General features: G+C 44.3%; 1 protein-coding gene across 1 annotated transcript in view; it reads left to right on the top strand.

Moving 5' to 3' along the window:
- Positions 1 to 21,994, top strand: part of LOC127924008 (alpha-actinin-2-like) — a 65,736-nt gene that overhangs the window by 8,758 nt on the left and 34,984 nt on the right. The window contains exons 3-4 of the mRNA XM_052508349.1: positions 15,810 to 15,924; positions 17,396 to 17,515. Of these exons, the coding sequence (XP_052364309.1) occupies positions 15,810 to 15,924; positions 17,396 to 17,515 (235 nt within the window). The remainder of the gene's footprint in view (positions 1 to 15,809; positions 15,925 to 17,395; positions 17,516 to 21,994) is intronic.

Genomic DNA, 21,994 nt, shown 5'->3' with positions numbered 1-21,994 from the left:
GGGTCGTAACTATGGGGAAAGCACGTACCCATTACCAGGTCATTGTATTTCAGGATCTGGGTTCTGACAATAGAGACTTATAGTTCTGGTAGACTATTTTTGTCCCAACAGTATCTGTTCAAATCAGTGTCCCAAATGGCACCCTATTCTCTACAGTCCACTACTGTAGACCAGGGTTTGTCAAAAGTAGTGCACTATTATAAGGGAATAGGGTGCCATTTGTTCCTGCTAGCACAACTGTGTTAAGGATTACTGTACCTTTTCTGCATAATAAATGAGCAGTATAACAAACACAATACTGGATTGAATATGGTGTTGTCCAGTTGTCCAATATGGTGTTGTCCAGTTGTCCAATATGGTGTTGTCCAGCTGTCCAATATGGTGTTGTCCATCTGTCATATGGTGCTGTCCAGCTGTCCAATATGGTGTTGTCCAGTTGTCCAATATGGTGTTGTCCATCTGTCCAATATGGTGCTGTCCAGCTGTCCAATATGGTGTTGTCCAGTTGTCCAATATGGTGCTGTCCAGCTGTCCAATATGGTGCTGTCCAGTTGTCCAATATGGTGCTGTCCAGCTGTCCAATATGGTGCTGTCCAATATGGTGTTGTCCAGCTGTCCAATATGGTGTTGTCCAATATGGTGTTGTCCAGCTGTCCAATATGGTGTTGTCCAGCTGTCCAATATGGTGCTGTCCAGCTGTCCAATATGGTGCTGTCCAGCTGTCCAATATGGTGTTGTCCAGCTGTCCAATATGGTGTTGTCCAGCTGTCCAATATGGTGTTGTCCAGTTGTCCAATATGGTGTTGTCCAATATGGTGTTGTCCAGCTGTCCAATATGGTGTTGTCCAGCTGTCCAATATGGTGCTGTCCAGCTGTCCAATATGGTGTTGTCCAGCTGTCCAATAATGGTGTTGTCCAATATGGTGTTGTCCAGCTGTCCAATATGGTGTTGTCCAATATGGTGTTGTCCAATATGGTGTTGTCCAGCTGTCCAATATGGTGTTGTCCAATATGGTGTTGTCCAATATGGGTGTTGTCCAGCTGTCCAATATGGTGTTGTCCAGCTGTCCAATATGGTGTTGTCCAATATGGTGCTGTCCAGCTGTCCAATATGGTGTTGTCCAGCTGTCCAATATGGTGTTGTCCAGCTGTCCAATATGGTGTTGTCCAGCTGTCCAATATGGTGTTGTCCAGCTGTCCAATATGGTGTTGTCCAGCTGTCCAATATGGTGCTGTCCAGCTGTCCAATATGGTGTTGTCCAGCTGTCCAATATGGTGTTGTCCAATATGGTGTTGTCCAGCTGTCCAATATGGTGCTGTCCAATATGGTGTTGTCCAGCTGTCCAATATGGTGTTGTCCAATATGGTGTTGTCCAGCTGTCCAATATGGTGCTGTCCAGCTGTCCAATATGGTGTTGTCCAGTTGTCCAATATGGTGCTGTCCAGCTGTCCAATATGGTGCTGTCCATCTGTCCAATATGGTGCTGTCCAGCTGTCCAATATGGTGCTGTCCAGTTGTCCAATATGGTGTTGTCCAATATGGTGCTGTCCAGCTGTCCAATATGGTGTTGTCCAATATGGTGTCCAGTATGGTGTTGTCCAGCTGTCCAATATGGTGTTGTCCAGCTGTCCAATATGGTGTTGTCCAGCTGTCCAATATGGTGTTGTCCAATATGGTGTTGTCCAGCTGTCCAATATGGTGTTGTCCAGCTGTCCAATATGGTGTTGTCCAGCTGTCCAATATGGTGTTGTCCAATATGGTGTTGTCCAGCTGTCCAATATGGTGCTGTCCATCTGTCCAATATGGTGTTGTCCAGTTGTCCAATATGGTGCTGTCCAGCTGTCCAATATGGTGCTGTCCAGCTGTCCAATATGGTGCTGTCCAGCTGTCCAATATGGTGTTGTCCAGCTGTCCAATATGGTGTTGTCCAGCTGTCCAATATGGTGTTGTCCAGTTGTCCAATATGGTGTTGTCCAGCTGTCCAATATGGTGTTGTCCAGCTGTCCAATATGGTGCTGTCCAGCTGTCCAATATGGTGCTGTCCAGCTGTCCAATATGGTGTTGTCCAGCTGTCCAATATGGTGTTGTCCAGCTGTCCAATATGGTGCTGTCCAGCTGTCCAATATGGTGCTGTCCAATATGGTGCTGTCCATCTGTCCAATATGGTGCTGTCCAGCTGTCCAATATGGTGTTGTCCAGGTGCTGTCCATCTGTCCAATATGGTGCTGTCCAGCTGTCCAATATGGTGTTGTCCAGCTGTCCAGCGCACCAGGCTGTGACAGACAGTGAGACAGAGACATTATATTTAAATAAGGAGGTATTCTAAACTAGACTCACAGCTAGGGCACACGGACTCCCTCTCAGGGTCAGGTCTGAACCCCTTCATTTCCTGTTTTACAGCCTCAGACTCCCTCTCAGGGTCAGGTCTGAACCCCTTCATTTCCTGTTTTACAGCCTCAGACTCCCTCTCAGGGTCAGGTCTGAACCCCTTCATTTCCTGTTTTACAGCCTCAGACTCCCTCTCAGGGTCAGGTCTGAACCCCTTCATTTCCTGTTTTACAGCCTCAGACTCCCTCTCAGGGTCAGGTCTGAACCCCTTCATTTCCTGTTTTACAGCCTCAGACTCCCTCTCAGGGTCAGGTCTGAACCCCTTCATTTCCTGTTTTACAGCCTCAGACTCCCTCTCAGGGTCAGGTCTGAACCCCTTCATTTCCTGTTTTACAGCCTCAGACTCCCTCTCAGGGTCAGGTCTGAACCCCTTCATTTCCTGTTTTACAGCCTCAGACTCCCTCTCAGGGTCAGGTCTGAACTCCTTCATTTCCTGTTTTACAGTCTCAGACTCCCTCTCAGGGTCAGGTCTGAACCCCTTCATTTCCTGTTTTACAGCCTCAGACTCCCTCTCAGGGTCATGTTTGAACCCCTTCATTTCCTGTTTTACAGCCTCAGACTCCCTCTCAGGGTCAGGTCTGAACCCCTTCATTTCCTGTTTTACAGTCTCAGACTCCCTCTCAGGGTCATGTTTGAACCCCTTCATTTCCTGTTTTACAGCCTCAGACTCCCTCTCAGGGTCAGGTCTGAACCCCTTCATTTCCTGTTTTACAGCCTCAGACTCCCTCTCAGGGTCAGGTCTGAACCCCTTCATTTCCTGTTTTACAGCCTCAGACTCCCTCTCAGGGTCAGGTCTGAACTCCTTCATTTCCTGTTTTACAGTCTCAGACTCCCTCTCAGGGTCAGGTCTGAACCCCTTCATTTCCTGTTTTACAGCCTCAGACTCCCTCTCAGGGTCATGTTTGAACCCCTTCATTTCCTGTTTTACAGCCTCAGACTCCCTCTCAGGGTCAGGTCTGAACCCCTTCATTTCCTGTTTTACAGTCTCAGACTCCCTCTCAGGGTCAGGTCTGAACTCCTTCATTTCCTGTTTTACAGCCTCAGACTCCCTCTCAGGGTCAGGTCTGAACTCCTTCATTTCCTGTTTTACAGCCTCAGACTCCTCTCAGGGTCATGTTTGAACCCCTTCATTTCCTGTTTTACAGCCTCAGACTCCCTCTCAGGGTCAGGTCTGAACCCCTTCATTTCCTGTTTTACAGTCTCAGACTCCCTCTCAGGGTCAGGTCTGAACCCCTTCATTTCCTGTTTTACAGTCAGACTCCCTCTCAGGGTCAGGTCTGAACTCCTTCATTTCCTGTTTTACAGCCTCAGACTCCCTCTCAGGGTCAGGTCTGAACCCCTTCATTTCCTGTTTTACAGCCTCAGACTCCCTCTCAGGGTCAGTTCTGAACCCCTTCATTTCCTGTTTTACAGCCTCAGACTCCCTCTCAGGGTCAGGTCTGAACCCCTTCATTTCCTGTTTTACAGTCTCAGACTCCCTCTCAGGGTCAGGTCTGAACTCCTTCATTTCCTGTTTTACAGTCTCAGACTCCCTCTCAGGGTCAGGTCTGAACCGCTACATTTCCTGTTTTACAGCCTCAGACTCCATCTCAGGGTCAGGTCTGAACCGCCTCAGAGTCCCTTTACGGCCGTGCTCAGCAACTCCATCTGAGAACTAAGCCATCACTCAGAAACACCACAGGAGGCAAGAAGGGGACGTTTATAGTGCCGTTTGAGATGCGGTTTAGTACCTGGAGAAGTCACACTCCCTCCCATTCGTTCTCAACCGTCATTCTGGACTTTAGAATTTTACACAAACATGAAAACATTTGTTATGAAGTTTACTCTCTGATTCCTGTTAAGATGACAGTCTGCCACGGTGTCACTGCCCCCATAGTGACGCAGTCATATTGAACCAACAGGGGGCGCTATAGTTCTACCATTGACTCATATGACTTGACTGTACGGTATATTGGGGGCTGACATATGGAATTGTTTTAAGATGGTCCCCCTATTAATCTGGCATGTGGAATTGTTTTAAGATTGGTCCTCCTTCCTACTAATCTGACATATGGGATTGTTTTAAGATGGTCCTCCTACCTACTAATTTGACACATGGAATTGTTTTAAGAGGGTCCTCCCTTCTAGTAATCTGACATATGGAATTGTTTTAAGATGGTCCTCCTACCTACTAATTTGACACATGGAATTGTTTTAAGATGGTCCTCCCTCCTAGTAATCTGACATATGGAATTGTTTTAAGATGGCCATACCATGGATCCTTTAGCTATTTGATTTAGAATTTTAGGTCCTCTGTAAGAATCCCAAAAAATACAAATAAAATATAAAATATTGAATTTGGCCTTTACCACTATAGCCCAAAGAAACACATTGATTAACACATTAATAAATAGCAAAACAGGCAGTAAAAAAATGAATCATAAGAACTAAGGTCTTGAGGCCTCCTTAGTGGCGTAGTGGTCTAAGGCACTGCATCACAGTGCTGGCTGTGCCACAAGAGAACCTGGTTTGAGTCCAGGCTCTGTCTCAGTGGTCTAAGGCCGTGCCACTAGAGAACCTGGTTTGAGTCCAGGCTCTGTCTCAGTGGTCCAAGGCTGTGCCACTAGAGAACCTGGTTTGAGTCCAGGCTCTGTCTCAGTGGTCTAAGGCTGTGCCACTAGAGAACCTGGTTTGAGTCCAGGCTCTGTCTCAGTGGTCCAAGGCTGTGCCACTAGAGAACCTGGTTTGAGTCCAGGCTCTGTCTCAGTGGTCTAAGGCTGTGCCACTAGAGAACCTGGTTTGAGTCCAGGCTCTGTCTCAGTGGTCCAAGGCTGTGCCACTAGAGAACCTGGTTTGAGTCCAGGCTCTGTCTCAGTGGTCTAAGGCTGTGCCACTAGAGAACCTGGTTTGAGTCCAGGCTCTGTCTCAGTGGTCTAAGGCTGTGCCACTAGAGAACCTGGTTTGAGTCCAGGCTCTGTCTCAGTGGTCCAAGGCTGTGCCACTAGAGAACCTGGTTTGAGTCCAGGCTCTGTCTCAGTGGTCTAAGGCTGTGCCACTAGAGAACCTGGTTTGAGTCCAGGCTCTGTCTCAGTGGTCCAAGGCTGTGCCACTAGAGAACCTGGTTTGAGTCCAGGCTCTGTCTCAGTGGTCTAAGGCTGTGCCACTAGAGAACCTGGTTTGAGTCCAGGCTCTGTCTCAGTGGTCCAAGGCTGTGCCACTAGAGAACCTGGTTTGAGTCCAGGCTCTGTCTCAGTGGTCTAAGGCTGTGCCACTAGAGAACCTGGTTTGAGTCCAGGCTCTGTCTCAGTGGTCTAAGGCTGTGCCACTAGAGAACCTGGTTTGAGTCCAGGCTCTGTCTCAGTGGTCCAAGGCTGTGCCACTAGAGAACCTGGTTTGAGTCCAGGCTCTGTCTCAGTGGTCTAAGGCTGTGCCACTAGAGAACCTGGTTTGAGTCCAGGCTCTGTCTCAGTGGTCCAAGGCTGTGCCACTAGAGAACCTGGTTTGAGTCCAGGCTCTGTCTCAGTGGTCTAAGGCTGTGCCACTAGAGAACCTGGTTTGAGTCCAGGCTCTGTCTCAGTGGTCCAAGGCTGTGCCACTAGAGAACCTGGTTTGAGTCCAGGCTCTGTCTCAGTGGTCTAAGGCCGTGCCACTAGAGAACCTGGTTTGAGTCCAGGCTCTGTAGCAGCCAGCCGCGACCAGGAGACCCATGGGGCGGCGCACAATTGACCTCAGCGCCGTCCGGGTTACGGGAGGGTTTGACCGGCAGGGATGTTCTGACACGGTCACCAGGTGTACAGTGTACAGTGTTTCCTCCGACACGTTGGTGCGGCTGGCTTCCCGGGTTAAGCGGGTGTTGTGTCAAGAAGCAGTGCGACTTGGTTGGGTTGTGTTTCTGAGGACGCACGGCTCTCGACCTTCGCCTCTCCCGAGTCCGTACGGAAGTTGCAGCGATGAGACAAGACTGTAGCTACCAAATGGAGAGAAAAAAGGGGTCAAAAAATAAATAATAATAAACAAGGTTTTGAAGTGTCTGTCCTCCTAGGAGAGAAAGCTCTGGAAATATTGAAATATTGATGCTTTTTTGGACACATACAGTCAGGTCCATAAATATTTGGACATTGACCAAGTTATTATAATTATAGCTGTCTACCACAGCATATTGGAGTGGACATTGAATCATGAATATGAGCAGGAAGTGCTTTTAGCTTTAACTTGAGGGTATTTACATCCAATTCAGGTGAAAGTTTGAAGGAATTACATCACATTTAATATGTGCCCCCCTTTTAAAGGGACCAAAAGTAATTGGACAATTGCCTGCTCAGGTGTTCCATGGCCAGGTGTGTTATTCCCTCATTTGTTAATTTACAGGTAAAAGGTCAAGTGTGACATTTGCATTTGGGAATCTGTTGCTGTTTGACCCTCAATATGAAGTCCAGAGAGCCGTCACTGCCAGTGAAGCAAGACATTACTGGGCTGAAAAAAATCAGAAAAAACAAACCCCTCAGAGAGACAGCCGAAACACGAGGTCCAAATCAACTATTTGGTACATTCTTTAATAAACAGAAAGAACACCCCGGTGAGCTCAGGAACACCAAATGGCCCAGAAGAAAAACAGAAAACAACTGTGGTGGATGACAGAATCATTCTTTCCATGGAGAAGAAAAAAAAACACCTTTTTCACAACAGTCGTCCAGATCAAGAACAGCCTCCAGGAGGGAGGCGTATCTGTGTCAAAGTCAACAACCAAGAGAAGACTTCACCAGAGTAAAGACAGACGGTTTACCACAAGACTGCAAACCTCAAAAACAGGAAGACCACATTAGAGTTTTGCCATAACAACATGTAAAAAAATAATTTCAAAAGCCTGTACAGTTCTGGAACAACATCCTGTACAGTTCTGGAACAACATCCTGTACAGTTCTGGAACAACATCCTGTACAGTTCTGGAACAACATCCTGTACAGTTCTGGAACAACATCCTGATTGATGAGAGATGAGACAAAGATCAACTTGTACCAGAACGATGGGAAGAGAAGAGAATGGAGAAGCATAACACCTCCTCTGTGAAGCATGGAGGAGTAAATACAGAGGGTTTACCAGAACGATGGGAAGAGAAGAGAATGGAGACAGCATAACACCTCCTCTGTGAAGCATGGAGGAGTAAATACAGAGGGTTTACCAGAACGATGGGAAGAGAAGAGAATGGAGACAGTTCTAACACCTCCTCGTGAAGCATGGAGGAGTAAATACAGAGGGTTTACCAGAACGATGGGAAGAGAAGAGAATGGAGAGTTCTAACACCTCCTCTGTGAAGCATGGAGGAGTAAATACAGAACAACATTACCAGAACGATGGGAAGAGAAGAGAATGGAGAAGCATAACACCTCCTCTGTGAAGCATGGAGGAAAATACAGAGGGTTTACCAGAACGATGGGAAGAGAAGAGAATGGAGAAGCATAACACCTCCTCTGTGAAGCATGGAGGAGTAAATACAGAGGGTTTACCAGAACGATGGGAAGAGAAGAGAATGGAGAAGCATAACACCTCCTCTGTGAAGCATGGAGGAGTAAATACAGAGGGTTTACCAGAACGATGGGAAGAGAAGAGAATGGAGAAGCATAACACCTCCTCGTGAAGCATGGAGGAGTAAATACAGAGGGTTTACCAGAACGATGGGAAGAGAAGAGAATGGAGAAGAATAACACCTCCTCTGTGAAGCATGGAGGAGTAAATACAGAGGGTTTACCAGAACGATGGGAAGAGAAGAGAATGGAGAGCATAACACCTCCTCTGTGAAGCATGGAGGAGTAAATACAGAGGGTTTACCAGAACGATGGGAAGAGAAGAGAATGGAGAAGCATAACACCTCCTCGGTGAAGCATGGAGGAGTAAATACAGAGGGTTTACCAGAACAATGGGAAGAGAAGAGAATGGAGAAGCATAACACCTCCCCGGTGAAGCATGGAGGAGTAAATACAGAGGGTTTACCAGAACGATGGGAAGAGAAGAGAATGGAGAAGCATAACACCTCCTCGGTGAAGCATGGAGGAGTAAATACAGAGGGTTTACCAGAACGATGGGAAGAGAAGAGAATGGAGAAGCATAACACCTCCTCTGTGAAGCATGGAGGAGTAAATACAGAGGGTTTACCAGAACGATGGGAAGAGAAGAGAATGGAGAAGCATAACACCTCCTCTGTGAAGCATGGAGGAGTAAATACAGAGGGTTTACCAGAACGATGGGAAGAGAAGAGAATGGAGAAGCATAACACCTCCTCGGTGAAGCATGGAGGAGTAAATACAGAGGGTTTACCAGAACGATGGGAAGAGAAGAGAATGGAGAAGCATAACACCTCCTCTGTGAAGCATGGAGGAGTAAATACAGAGGGTTTACCAGAACGATGGGAGGAGAAGAGAATGGAGAAGCATAACACCTCCTCTGTGAAGCATGGAGGAGTAAATACAGAGGGTTTACCAGAACGATGGGAAGAGAAGAGAATGGAGAAGCATAACACCTCCTCGGTGAAGCATGGAGGAGTAAATACAGAGGGTTTACCAGAACAATGGGAAGAGAAGAGAATGGAGAAGCATAACACCTCCCCGGTGAAGCATGGAGGAGTAAATACAGAGGGTTTACCAGAACAATGGGAAGAGAAGAGAATGGAGAAGCATAACACCTCCTCGGTGAAGCATGGAGGAGTAAATACAGAGGGTTTACCAGAACGATGGGAAGAGAAGAGAATGGAGAAGCATAACACCTCCTCTGTGAAGCATGGAGGAGTAAATACAGAGGGTTTACCAGAACGATGGGAAGAGAAGAGAATGGAGAAGCATAACACCTCCTCTGTGAAGCATGGAGGAGTAAATACAGAGGTTTACATGAACGATGGGAAGAGAAGAGAATGGAGAAGCATAACACCTCCTCGGTGAAGCATGGAGGAGTAAATACAGAGGGTTTACCAGAACGATGGGAAGAGAAGAGAATGGAGAAGCATAACACCTCCTCGGTGAAGCATGGAGGAGTAAATACAGAGGGTTTACCAGAACGATGGGAAGAGAAGAGAATGGAGAAGCATAACACCTCCTCTGTGAAGCATGGAGGAGTAAATACAGAGGGTTTACCAGAACGATTGGAAGAGAAGAGAATGGAGAAGCATAACACCTCCTCTGTGAAGCATGGAGGAGTAAATACAGAGGTTTACCAGAATGATGGGAAGAGAAGAGAAGGGAGAAGCATAACACCTCCTCTGTGAAGCATGGAGGAGTAAATACAGAGGGTTTACCAGAACGATGGGAAGAGAAGAGAATGGAGAAGCATAACACCTCCTCGGTGAAGCATGGAGGAGTAAATACAGAGGGTTTACCAGAACGATGGGAAGAGAAGAGAATGGAGAAGCATAACACCTCCTCGGTGAAGCATGGAGGAGTAAATACAGAGGGTTTACCAGAACGATGGGAAGAGAAGAGAATGGAGAAGCATAACACCTCCTCTGTGAAGCATGGAGGAGTAAATACAGAGGGTTTACCAGAACGATGGGAAGAGAAGAGAATGGAGAAGCATAACACCTCCTCGGTGAAGCATGGAGGAGTAAATACAGAGGGTTTACCAGAACGATGGGAAGAGAAGAGAATGGAGAAGCATAACACCTCCTCGGTGAAGCATGGAGGAGTAAATACAGAGGTTACCAGAACGATGGGAAGAGAAGAGAATGGAGAAGCATAACACCTCCTCTGTGAAGCATGGAGGAGTAAATACAGAGGGTTTACCAGAACGATGGGAAGAGAAGAGAATGGAGAAGCATAACACCTCCTCTGTGAAGCATGGAGGAGTAAATACAGAGGGTTTACCAGAACGATGGGAAGAGAAGAGAATGGAGAAGCATAACACCTCCTCTGTGAAGCATGGAGGAGTAAATACAGAGGGTTTACCAGAACGATGGGAAGAGAAGAGAATGGAGCATAACACCTCCTCGGTGAAGCATGGAGGAGTAAATACAGAGGGTTTACCAGAACGATGGGAAGAGAAGAGAATGGAGAATAACACCTCCTCGGTGAAGCATGGAGGAGTAAATACAGAGGGTTTACCAGAACGATGGGAAGAGAAGAGAATGGAGAAGCATAACACCTCCTCTGTGAAGCATGGAGGAGTAAATACAGAGGGTTTACCAGAACGATGGGAAGAGAAGAGAATGGAGAAGCATAACACCTCCTCTGTGAAGCATGGAGGAGTAAATACAGAGGGTTTACCAGAACGATGGGAAGAGAAGAGAATGGAGAAGCATAACACCTCCTCTGTGAAGCATGGAGGAGTGAATACAGAGGGTTTACCAGAACGATGGGAAGAGAAGAGAATGGAGAAGCATAACACCTCCTCGGTGAAGCATGGAGGAGTAAATACAGAGGGTTTACCAGAACGATGGGAAGAGAAGAGAATGGAGAAGCATAACACCTCCTCTGTGAAGCATGGAGGAGTAAATACAGAGGGTTTACCAGAACGATGGGAAGAGAAGAGAATGGAGAAGCATAACACATCCTCTGTGAAGCATGGAGGAGTAAATACAGAGGGTTTACCAGAACAATGGGAAGAGAAGAGAATGGAGAAGCATAACACCTCCTCTGTGAAGCATGGAGGAGTAAATACAGAGGGTTTACCAGAACGATGGGAAGAGAAGAGAAGAGAATGGAGCATAACACCTCCTCGGTGAAGCATGGAGGAGTAAATACAGAGGGTTTACCAGAACGATGGGAAGAGAAGAGAATGGAGAAGCATAACACCTCCTCGGTGAAGCATGGAGGAGTAAATACAGAGGGTTTACCAGAACGATGGGAAGAGAAGAGAATGGAGAAGCATAACACCTCCTCGGTGAAGCATGGAGGAGTAAATACAGAGGGTTTACCAGAACGATGGGAAGAGAAGAGAATGGAGAAGCATAACACCTCCTCTGTGAAGCATGGAGGAGTAAATACAGAGGGTTTACCAGAACGATGGGAAGAGAAGAGAATGGAGAAGCATAACACCTCCTCTGTGAAGCATGGAGGAGTAAATACAGAGGGTTTACCAGAACGATGGGAAGAGAAGCGAATGGAGAAGCATAACACCTCCTCTGTGAAGCATGGAGGAGTAAATACAGAGGGTTTACCAGAACGATGGGAAGAGAAGAGAATGGAGAAGCATAACACCTCCTCGGTGAAGCATGGAGGAGTAAATACAGAGGGTTTACCAGAACGATGGGAAGAGAAGAGAATGGAGAAGCATAACACCTCCTCGGTGAAGCATGGAGGAGTAAATACAGAGGTTTACCAGAACGATGGGAAGAGAAGAGAATGGAGAAGCATAACACCTCCTCTGTGAAGCATGGAGGAGTAAATACAGAGGGTTTACCAGAACGATGGGAAGAGAAGAGAATGGAGAAGCATAACACCTCCTCTGTGAAGCATGGAGGAGTAAATACAGAGGGTTTACCAGAACGATGGGAAGAGAAGAGAATGGAGAGCATAACACCTCCTCGGTGAAGCATGGAGGAGTAAATACAGAGGGTTTACCAGAACGATGGGAAGAGAAGAGAATGGAGAAGCATAACACCTCCTCGGTGAAGCATGGAGGAGTAAATACAGAGGGTTTACCAGAACGATGGGAAGAGAAGAGAAGAGAATGGAGCATAACACCTCCTCGGTGAAGCATGGAGGAGTAAATACAGAGGGTTTACCAGAACGATGGGAAGAGAAGAGAATGGAGAAGCATAACACCTCCTCGGTGAAGCATGGAGGAGTAAATACAGAGGGTTTACCAGAACGATGGGAAGAGAAGAGAATGGAGAAGCATAACACCTCCTCGGTGAAGCATGGAGGAGTAAATACAGAGGGTTTACCAGAACGATGGGAAGAGAAGAGAATGGAGAAGCATAACACCTCCTCTGTGAAGCATGGAGGAGTAAATACAGAGGGTTTACCAGAACGATGGGAAGAGAAGAGAATGGAGAAGCATAACACCTCCTCTGTGAAGCATGGAGGAGTAAATACAGAGGGTTTACCAGAACGATGGGAAGAGAAGCGAATGGAGAAGCATAACACCTCCTCTGTGAAGCATGGAGGAGTAAATACAGAGGGTTTACCAGAACGATGGGAAGAGAAGAGAATGGAGAAGCATAACACCTCCTCGGTGAAGCATGGAGGAGTAAATACAGAGGGTTTACCAGAACGATGGGAAGAGAAGAGAATGGAGAAGCATAACACCTCCTCAGTGAAGCATGGAGGAGTAAATACAGAGGGTTTACCAGAACGATGGGAAGAGAAGAGAATGGAGAAGCATAACACCTCCTCTGTGAAGCATGGAGGAGTAAATACAGAGGGTTTACCAGAACGATGGGAAGAGAAGAGAATGGAGAAGCATAACACCTCCTCTGTGAAGCATGGAGGAGTAAATACAGAGGGTTTACCAGAACGATGGGAAGAGAAGAGAATGGAGAAGCATAACACCTCCTCGGTGAAGCATGGAGGAGTAAATACAGAGGGTTTACCAGAACGATGGGAAGAGAAGAGAATGGAGAAGCATAACACCTCCTCGGTGAAGCATGGAGGAGTAAATACAGAGGGTTTACCAGAACGATGGGAAGAGAAGAGAATGGAGAAGCATAACACCTCCTCTGAAGCATGGAGGAGGTGGTGTTATGGCATGGGCGACTGCCGAGGGAACTGGTTCCCTTGTAGCATGGAGGAGGTGGTGTTATGGCATGGGCGGCTGCCGAGGGAACTGGTTCCCTTGTATTTAGTGATGATGTGACTGCTGATAAAAAAACAGCACTATGAATTCTGAAGTGTTAAGGGATAATATTATTATCTGCTCAGATCCAGTCAAATGCTTCAAAACTCATTGGACGGCGCTTCACAGTGCAGATGGACAATGACCCCGAAGCAATACTGTGAAAGCAAACCAATCCTTGGTATAAGGCACCACAGTATCTCTACTTGCACATTCATCTTCTGCACATTCTACCATTCCAGTGTTTAATTGCTATATTGTAATTACTTTGCCACCATGGCCTATTTATTGCCTTACCTCTCTTATCCTTCCTCATTTGCACACACTGTATATAGAATTTTCTACTGTATTATTGACTGTATGTTTGTTTTACTCCATGTGTAACTCTGTGTTGTTCTATGTGTCGAACTGCTTTGCTTAATCTTGACCAGGTCGCAGTTGCAAATGAGAACTTGTTCTCAACTAGCTTACCTGGTTAAATAAAGGTGTTCTCAAGTAGCCTACATGGTTAAATAAAGGTGTTCTCAACTAGCCTACCTGGTTAAATAAAGGTGTTCTCAACTAGCCTACCTGGTTAAATAAAGGTGTTCTCAACTAGCCTACATGGTTAAATAAAGGTGTTCTCAACTAGCCTACCTGGTTAAATAAAGGTGTTCTCAACTGGCCTACCTGGTTAAATAAAGGTGTTCTCAACTAGCCTACCTGGTTAAATAAAGGTGTTCTCAACTGGCCTACCTGGTTAAATAAAGGTGTTCTCAACTGGCCTACCTGGTTAAATAAAGGTGTTCTCAACTAGCCTACCTGGTTAAATAAAGGTGTTCTCAACTAGCCTACCTGGTTAAATAAAGGTGTTCTCAACTGGCCTACCTGGTTAAATAAAGGTGTTCTCAACTAGCCTACCTGGTTAAATAAAGGTGTTCTCAACTAGCCTACCTGGTTAAATAAAGGTGTTCTCAACTGGCCTACCAGGTTACTGATGGATTTTGATGGGGATTGTCACGGATCAATCCGGAACTTTCATTACGCACACCTGTCCCCTACAACCGCTGATTAGTACTTGTATACGTGGGCCCTTTGGTTTCCCTTGTCTGTCCATTATTGTTCCAATGTCCGTTGGTGCGTGTGAGTACCTGTGCTGTGTGTTTTTGGGCTTTCGTGTCCTTGTGGAGATGATTACGGGTCTCGTCCCGTAGTGTTAATCATCGTGTTTATTTATCCTCGCTCTTTTGATTTGGGATTTCTACCCTGTGTTTTGTTTTACGTGTCTGTTTGGTACTCAGAACGCTCTCTACCCTCTCTATAACTACAGGTTATAACAGTAAAACACTGCTCTCTACCCTCTCTATAACTACAGGTTATAACAGGAAAACACTGCTCTCTACCCTCTCTATAACTACAGGTTATAACAGGAAAACACTGCTCTCTACCCTCTCTATAACTACAGGTTATAACAGGAAAACACTGCTCTCTACCCTCTCTATAACTACAGGTTATAACAGGAAAACACTGCTCTCTCTACCCTCTCTATAACTACAGGTTATAACAGGAAAACACTGCTCTCTACCCTCTCTATAACTACAGGTTATAACAGGAAAACACTGCTCTCTACCCTCTCTATAACTATAACAGGTTATAACTATAGGTTATAACAGGAAAACACTGCTCTCTACCCTCTCTATAACTACAGGTTATAACAGGAAAACACTGCTCTCTCTACCCTCTCTATAACTACAGGTTATAACAGGAAAACACTGCTCTCTACCCTCTCTATAACTACAGGTTATAACTATAGGTTATAACAGGAAAACACTGCTCTCTACCCTCTCTATAACTACAGGTTATAACTACAGGTTATAACAGGAAAACACTGCTCTCTCTACCCTCTCTATAACTACAGGTTATAACAGGAAAACACTGCTCTCTCTACCCTCTCTATAACTACAGGTTATAACAGGAAAACACTGCTCTCTCTACCCTCTCTATAACTACAGGTTATAACAGGAAAACACTGCTCTCTACCCTCTCTATAACTACAGATTATAACTATAGGTTATAACAGGAAAACACTGCTCTCTACCCTCTCTATAACTACAGGTTATAACTACAGGTTATAACAGGAAAACACAGCTTTATACAGAGGATGGATAAAGATAACCCCCAAGCACTTTTCTTCCCAGACCTCAAAGCCATCCCTCCGTGCCATGTATGTTGTCTGGTAAATGATACCCCTCTGACCACCGATTCATGGGTCTGAACGAGCGGCCAGCTGTCTGTGTGTCACCGATGTGAAACGGCTAGCTCGTTAGCGGTGGTGGGCGCTAATAGCGTTTCAATCAGGTGACGTCACTCGCTCCGAGACCTAGAAGCACTTGTTCCCTTTTGCTCTGCAAGGGCCGCGGGCTTTTTTTGTGGCGCGATGGGCGACGATGCTTCGTGGGTGTCAGTTGTTGATGTGTGCAGAGGGTCCCCGGTTCGAGCCCGGGTCGGGGCGAGGTGGACGGACGAAAGTTAAACCTGGTTACATGTTCAACCGAGGCCCTTCCCAGTGTACTGTACACGGTAAAGTGTTGACAGAGATCGCTTTGTTTACAGAGAAAACGCCAAGACACGTGAAAGAGTCAGACACAAGGACTAACCTGTGTTGATTGGACTCGATGTTGAGCCGTACGTCTGTTGTGCTCAGACTTTCACAGCCTGGTGCAACTCTCACCTGAGGAAGGCTGGGACTGGGATTGAGAACATCGAGGAGGACTTCAGGAACGGACTGAAACTCATGCTGCTGCTTGAAGTCATTTCTGGTGAGTGTGTGTGTGTGTGTGTGTGTGTGTGTGTGTGTGTGTGTGTGTGTGTGTGTGTGTGTGTGTGTGTCTGTCTGTCTGTCTGTCTGTCTGTCTGTCTGTCTGTCTGTCTGTCTGTCTGTCTGTCTGTCTGTCTGTCTGTCTGTCTGTCTGTCTGTCTGTCTGTCTGTCTGTCTGTCTGTCTGTCTGTCTGTCTGTCTGTCTGTCTGTCTGTCTGTCTGTCTGTCTGTCTGTCTGTCTGTCTGCCTGCTTGCTTGCTGTCGGTACCCACTGATAGTTATTCTGAAAGGTGTGTCCGATACTCCTCTTCCTCAGGTGAATGACTTCACATGTCTCCTCTTCCTCAGGTGAATGACTTCACATGTCTCCTCTTCCTCAGGTGAAAGACTTCACATGTCTCCTCTTCCTCAGGTGAAAGACTTCACATGTCTCCTCTTCCTCAGGTGAATGACTTCACATGTCTCCTCTTCCTCAGGTGAAAGACTTCACATGTCTCCTCTTCCTCAGGTGAATGACTTCACATGTCTCCTCTTCCTCAGGTGAATGACTTCACATGTCTCCTCTTCCTCAGGTGAATGACTTCACATGTCTCCTCTTCCTCAGGTGAAAGACTTCACATGTCTCCTCTTCCTCAGGTGAATGACTTCACATGTCTCCTCTTCCTCAGGTGAATGACTTCACATGTCTCCTTCCTCTTCCTCAGGTGAAAGACTTCACATGTCTCCTCTTCCTCAGGTGAATGACTTCACATGTCTCCTCTTCCTCAGGTGAAAGACTTCACATGTCTCCTCTTCCTCAGATGAATGACTTCACATGTCTCCTCTTCCTCAGGTGAATGACTTCACATGTCTCCTCTTCCTCAGGTGAAAGACTTCACATGTCTCCTCTTCCTCAGATGAATGACTTCACATGTCTCCTCTTCCTCAGGTGAATGACTTCACATGTCTCCTCTTCCTCAGGTGAAAGACTTTACATGTCTCCTCTTCCTCAGGTGAAAGACTTCACATGTCTCCTCTTCCTCAGGTGAATGACTTTACATGTCTCCTCTTCCTCAGGTGAAAGACTTCACATGTCTCCTCTTCCTCAGGTGAATGACTTTACATGTCTCCTCTTCCTCAGGTGAAAGACTTCACATGTCTCCTCTTCCTCAGGTGAATGACTTCACATGTCTCCTCTTCCTCAGGTGAAAGACTTTACATGTCTCCTCTTCCTCAGGTGAAAGACTTTACATGTCTCCTCTTCCTCAGGTGAAAGACTTCACATGTCTCCTCTTCCTCAGGTGAATGACTTTACATGTCTCCTCTTCCTCAGGTGAATGACTTCACATGTCTCCTCTTCCTCAGGTGAAAGACTTCACATGTCTCCTCTTCCTCAGGTGAATGACTTCACATGTCTCCTCTTCCTCAGGTGAAAGACTTCACATGTCTCCTCTTCCTCAGGTGAATGACTTCACATGTCTCCTCTTCCTCAGGTGAAAGACTTCCCAAACCAGACAGAGGGAAAATGCGCTTCCACAAGATAGCCAACGTCAACAAAGCTCTGGAGTACATCACCAGCAAAGGAGTCAAGCTGGTCTCCATTGGAGCTGAAGGTATGTTATAGATCTATTTCACCAGCAAAGGAGTCAAGCTGGTCTCCATTGGAGCTGAAGGTACTTTATAGCTCTATTTCAACCCCGGATGAAGGTATGTTATAGATCTATTTCACCACAGCTGAAGGTATATTATAGATCTATTTCACCACAGCTGAAGGTTTATTATAGATCTATTTCACCACAGCTGAAGGTTTATTATAGATCTATTTCACCACAGCTGAAGGTACATTATAGATCTATTTCACCACAGCTGAAGGTATATTATAGCTCTATTTCACCACAGCTGAAGGTATGTTATAGATCTATTTCACCACAGCTGAAGGTATATTATAGATCTATTTCACCACAGCTGAAGGTACATTATAGATCTATTTCACCACAGCTGAAGGTATGTTATAGATCTATTTCACCACAGCTGAAGGTGTATTATAGATCTATTTCACCACAGCTGAAGGTATATTATAGATCTATTTCACCACAGCTGAAGGTATATTATAGATCTATTTCACCACAGCTGAAGGTATATTATAGATCTATTTCACCACAGCTGAAGGTATATTATAGATCTATTTCACCACAGCTGAAGGTATATTATAGATCTATTTCACCACAGCTGAAGGTATATTATAGATCTATTTCACCACAGCTGAAGGTACATTATAGATCTATTTCACCACAGCTGAAGGTATGTTATAGATCTATTTCACCACAGCTGAAGGTGTATTATAGATCTATTTCACCACAGCTGAAGGTATATTATAGATCTATTTCACCACAGCTGAAGGTATATTATAGATCTATTTCACCACAGCTGAAGGTATATTATAGATCTATTTCACCACAGCTGAAGGTATATTATAGATCTATTTCACCACAGCTGAAGGTATGTTATAGATCTATTTCACCACAGCTGAAGGTATATTATAGATCTATTTCACCACAGCTGAAGGTACATTATAGATCTATTTCACCACAGCTGAAGGTACATTATAGATCTATTTCACCACAGCTGAAGGTATATTATAGATCTATTTCACCACAGCTGAAGGTGCATTATAGATCTATTTCACCACAGCTGAAGGTATATTATAGATCTATTTCACCACAGTTGAAGGTACATTATAGATCTATTTCACCACAGCTGAAGGTACATTATAGATCTATTTCACCACAGCTGAAGGTATATTATAGATCTATTTCACCACAGCTGAAGGTACATTATAGATCTATTTCACCACAGCTGAAGGTATATTATAGATCTATTTCACCACAGCTGAAGGTACATTATAGATCTATTTCACCACAGCTGAAGGTATGTTATAGATCTATTTCACCACAGCTGAAGGTATGTTATAGATCTATTTCACCACAGCTGAAGGTATATTATAGATCTATTTCACCACAGCTTTCACCACAGAAGGTATATTATAGCTCTATTTCACCACAGCTGAAGGTTTGTTATAGATCTATTTCACCACAGCTGAAGGTATATTATAGATCTATTTCAACACAGCTGAAGGTACGTTATAGATCTATTTCACCACAGCTGAAGGTATATTATAGATCTATTTCACCACAGCTGAAGGTACGTTATAGATCTATTTCACCACAGCTGAAGGTTTGTTATAGATCTATTTCACCACAGCTGAAGGTACATTATAGATCTATTTCACCACAGCTGAAGGTATGTTATAGATCTATTTCACCACAGCTGAAGGTACATTATAGATCTATTTCACCACAGCTGAAGGTATGTTATAGATCTATTTCACCACAGCTGAAGGGTTATTATAGATCTATTTCACCACAGCTGAAGGTATATTATAGATCTATTTCACCACAGCTGAAGGTACATTATAGATCTATTTCACCACAGCTGAAGGTATGTTATAGATCTATTTCACCACAGCTGAAGGTACATTATAGATCTATTTCACCACAGCTGAAGGTATGTTATAGATCTATTTCACCACAGCTGAAGGTATATTATAGATCTATTTCACCACAGCTGAAGGTACATTATAGCTCTATTTCACCACAGCTGAAGGTATATTATAGATCTATTTCACCACAGCTGAAGGGTTATTATAGATCTATTTCACCACAGCTGAAGGTATATTATAGATCTATTTCACCACAGCTGAAGGTATATTATAGATCTATTTCACCACAGCTGAAGGTATGTTATAGATCTATTTCACCACAGCTGAAGGTACATTATAGATCTATTTCACCACAGCTGAAGGTATGTTATAGATCTATTTCACCACAGCTGAAGGGTTATTATAGATCTATTTCACCACAGCTGAAGGTATATTATAGATCTATTTCACCACAGCTGAAGGTATGTTATAGATCTATTTCACCACAGCTGAAGGTACATTATAGATCTATTTCACCACAGCTGAAGGTATATTATAGATCTATTTCACCACAGCTGAAGGTATGTTATAGCTCTATTTCACCACAGCTGAAGGTACATTATATATCTATTTCACCACAGCTGAAGGTATGTTATAGCTCTATTTCACCACAGCTGAAGGTATGTTATAGATCTATTTCACCACAGCTGAAGGTTTATTATAGATCTATTTCACCACAGCTGAAGGTATATTATAGATCTATTTCACCACAGCTGAAGGTATATTATAGCTCTATTTCACCACAGCTGAAGGTATATTATAGCTCTATTTCACCACAGCTGAAGGTATGTTATAGCTCTATTTCACCACAGCTGAAGGTATATTATAGATCTATTTCACCACAGCTGAAGGTATATTATAGCTCTATTTCACCACAGCTGAAGGTATGTTATAGCTCTATTTCACCACAGCTGAAGGTATATTATAGATCTATTTCACCACAGCTGAAGGTATGTTATAGATCTATTTCACCACAGCTATCTATTTCACCACAGCTGAAGGTATGTTATAGCTCTATTTCACCACAGCTGAAGGTATGTTATAGCTCTATTTCACCACAGCTGAAGGTATGTTATAGATCTATTTCACCACAGCTGAAGGTGTATCTATTTCACCACAGCTGAAGGTTTATTATAGCTCTATTTCACCACAGTTGAAGGTATATTATAGATCTATTTCACCACAGCTGAAGGGTTATATATTATAGATCTATTTCACCACAGCTGAAGGTATGTTATAGATCTATTTCACCACAGCTGAAGGTATATTATAGATCTATTTCACCACAGCTGAAGGTATATTATAGATCTATTTCACCACAGCTGAAGGTATATTATAGATCTATTTCACCACAGCTGAAGGTATATTATAGATCTATTTCACCACAGCTGAAGGTACATTATAGATCTATTTCACCACAGCTGAAGGTGTTATAGGTCTATTTCACCACAGCTGAAGGTATATTATAGCTCTATTTCACCACAGCTGAAGGTTTGTTATAGATCTATTTCACCACAGCTGAAGGTATATTATAGATCTATTTCAACACAGCTGAAGGTACGTTATAGATCTATTTCACCACAGCTGAAGGTATATTATAGATCTATTTCACCACAGCTGAAGGTACGTTATAGATCTATTTCACCACAGCTGAAGGTTTGTTATAGATCTATTTCACCACAGCTGAAGGTACATTATAGATCTATTTCACCACAGCTGAAGGTATGTTATAGATCTATTTCACCACAGCTGAAGGTACATTATAGCTCTATTTCACCACAGCTGAAGGTATATTATAGATCTATTTCACCACAGCTGAAGGTACATTATAGATCTATTTCACCACAGCTGAAGGTATGTTATAGATCTATTTCACCACAGCTGAAGGTACATTATAGATCTATTTCACCACAGCTGAAGGTATGTTATAGATCTATTTCACCACAGCTGAAGGTATATTATAGATCTATTTCACCACAGCTGAAGGTATGTTATAGCTCTATTTCACCACAGCTGAAGGTATGTTATAGCTCTATTTCACCACAGCTGAAGGTATGTTATAGCTCTATTTCACCACAGCTGAAGGTTTATTATAGATCTATTTCATCACAGCTGAAGGTATATTATAGATCTATTTCACCACAGCTGAAGGTATGTTATAGCTCTATTTCACCACAGCTGAAGGTATATTATAGATCTATTTCACCACAGCTATCTATTTCACCACAGCTGAAGGTATATTATAGATCTATTTCACCACAGCTGAAGGGTTATTATAGCTCTATTTCACCACAGCTGAAGGTATGTTATAGATCTATTTCACCACAGCTGAAGGGTTATTATAGATCTATTTCACCACAGCTGAAGGTATATTATAGATCTATTTCACCACAGCTGAAGGTTTGTTATAGATCTATTTCACCACAGCTGAAGGTATGTTATAGCTCTATTTCACCACAGCTGAAGGTACATTATAGCTCTATTTCACCACAGCTGAAGGTATGTTATAGATCTATTTCACCACAGCTGAAGGTATGTTATAGCTCTATTTCAC

Source organism: Oncorhynchus keta, unplaced genomic scaffold (assembly GCF_023373465.1).
Source record: "Oncorhynchus keta strain PuntledgeMale-10-30-2019 unplaced genomic scaffold, Oket_V2 Un_contig_3473_pilon_pilon, whole genome shotgun sequence".
Lineage (NCBI taxonomy): Eukaryota > Metazoa > Chordata > Actinopteri > Salmoniformes > Salmonidae > Oncorhynchus > Oncorhynchus keta.
The sequence above is the reverse complement of the archived record's forward strand: the minus strand, read 5'-3'. Positions and strand labels throughout refer to the sequence as shown.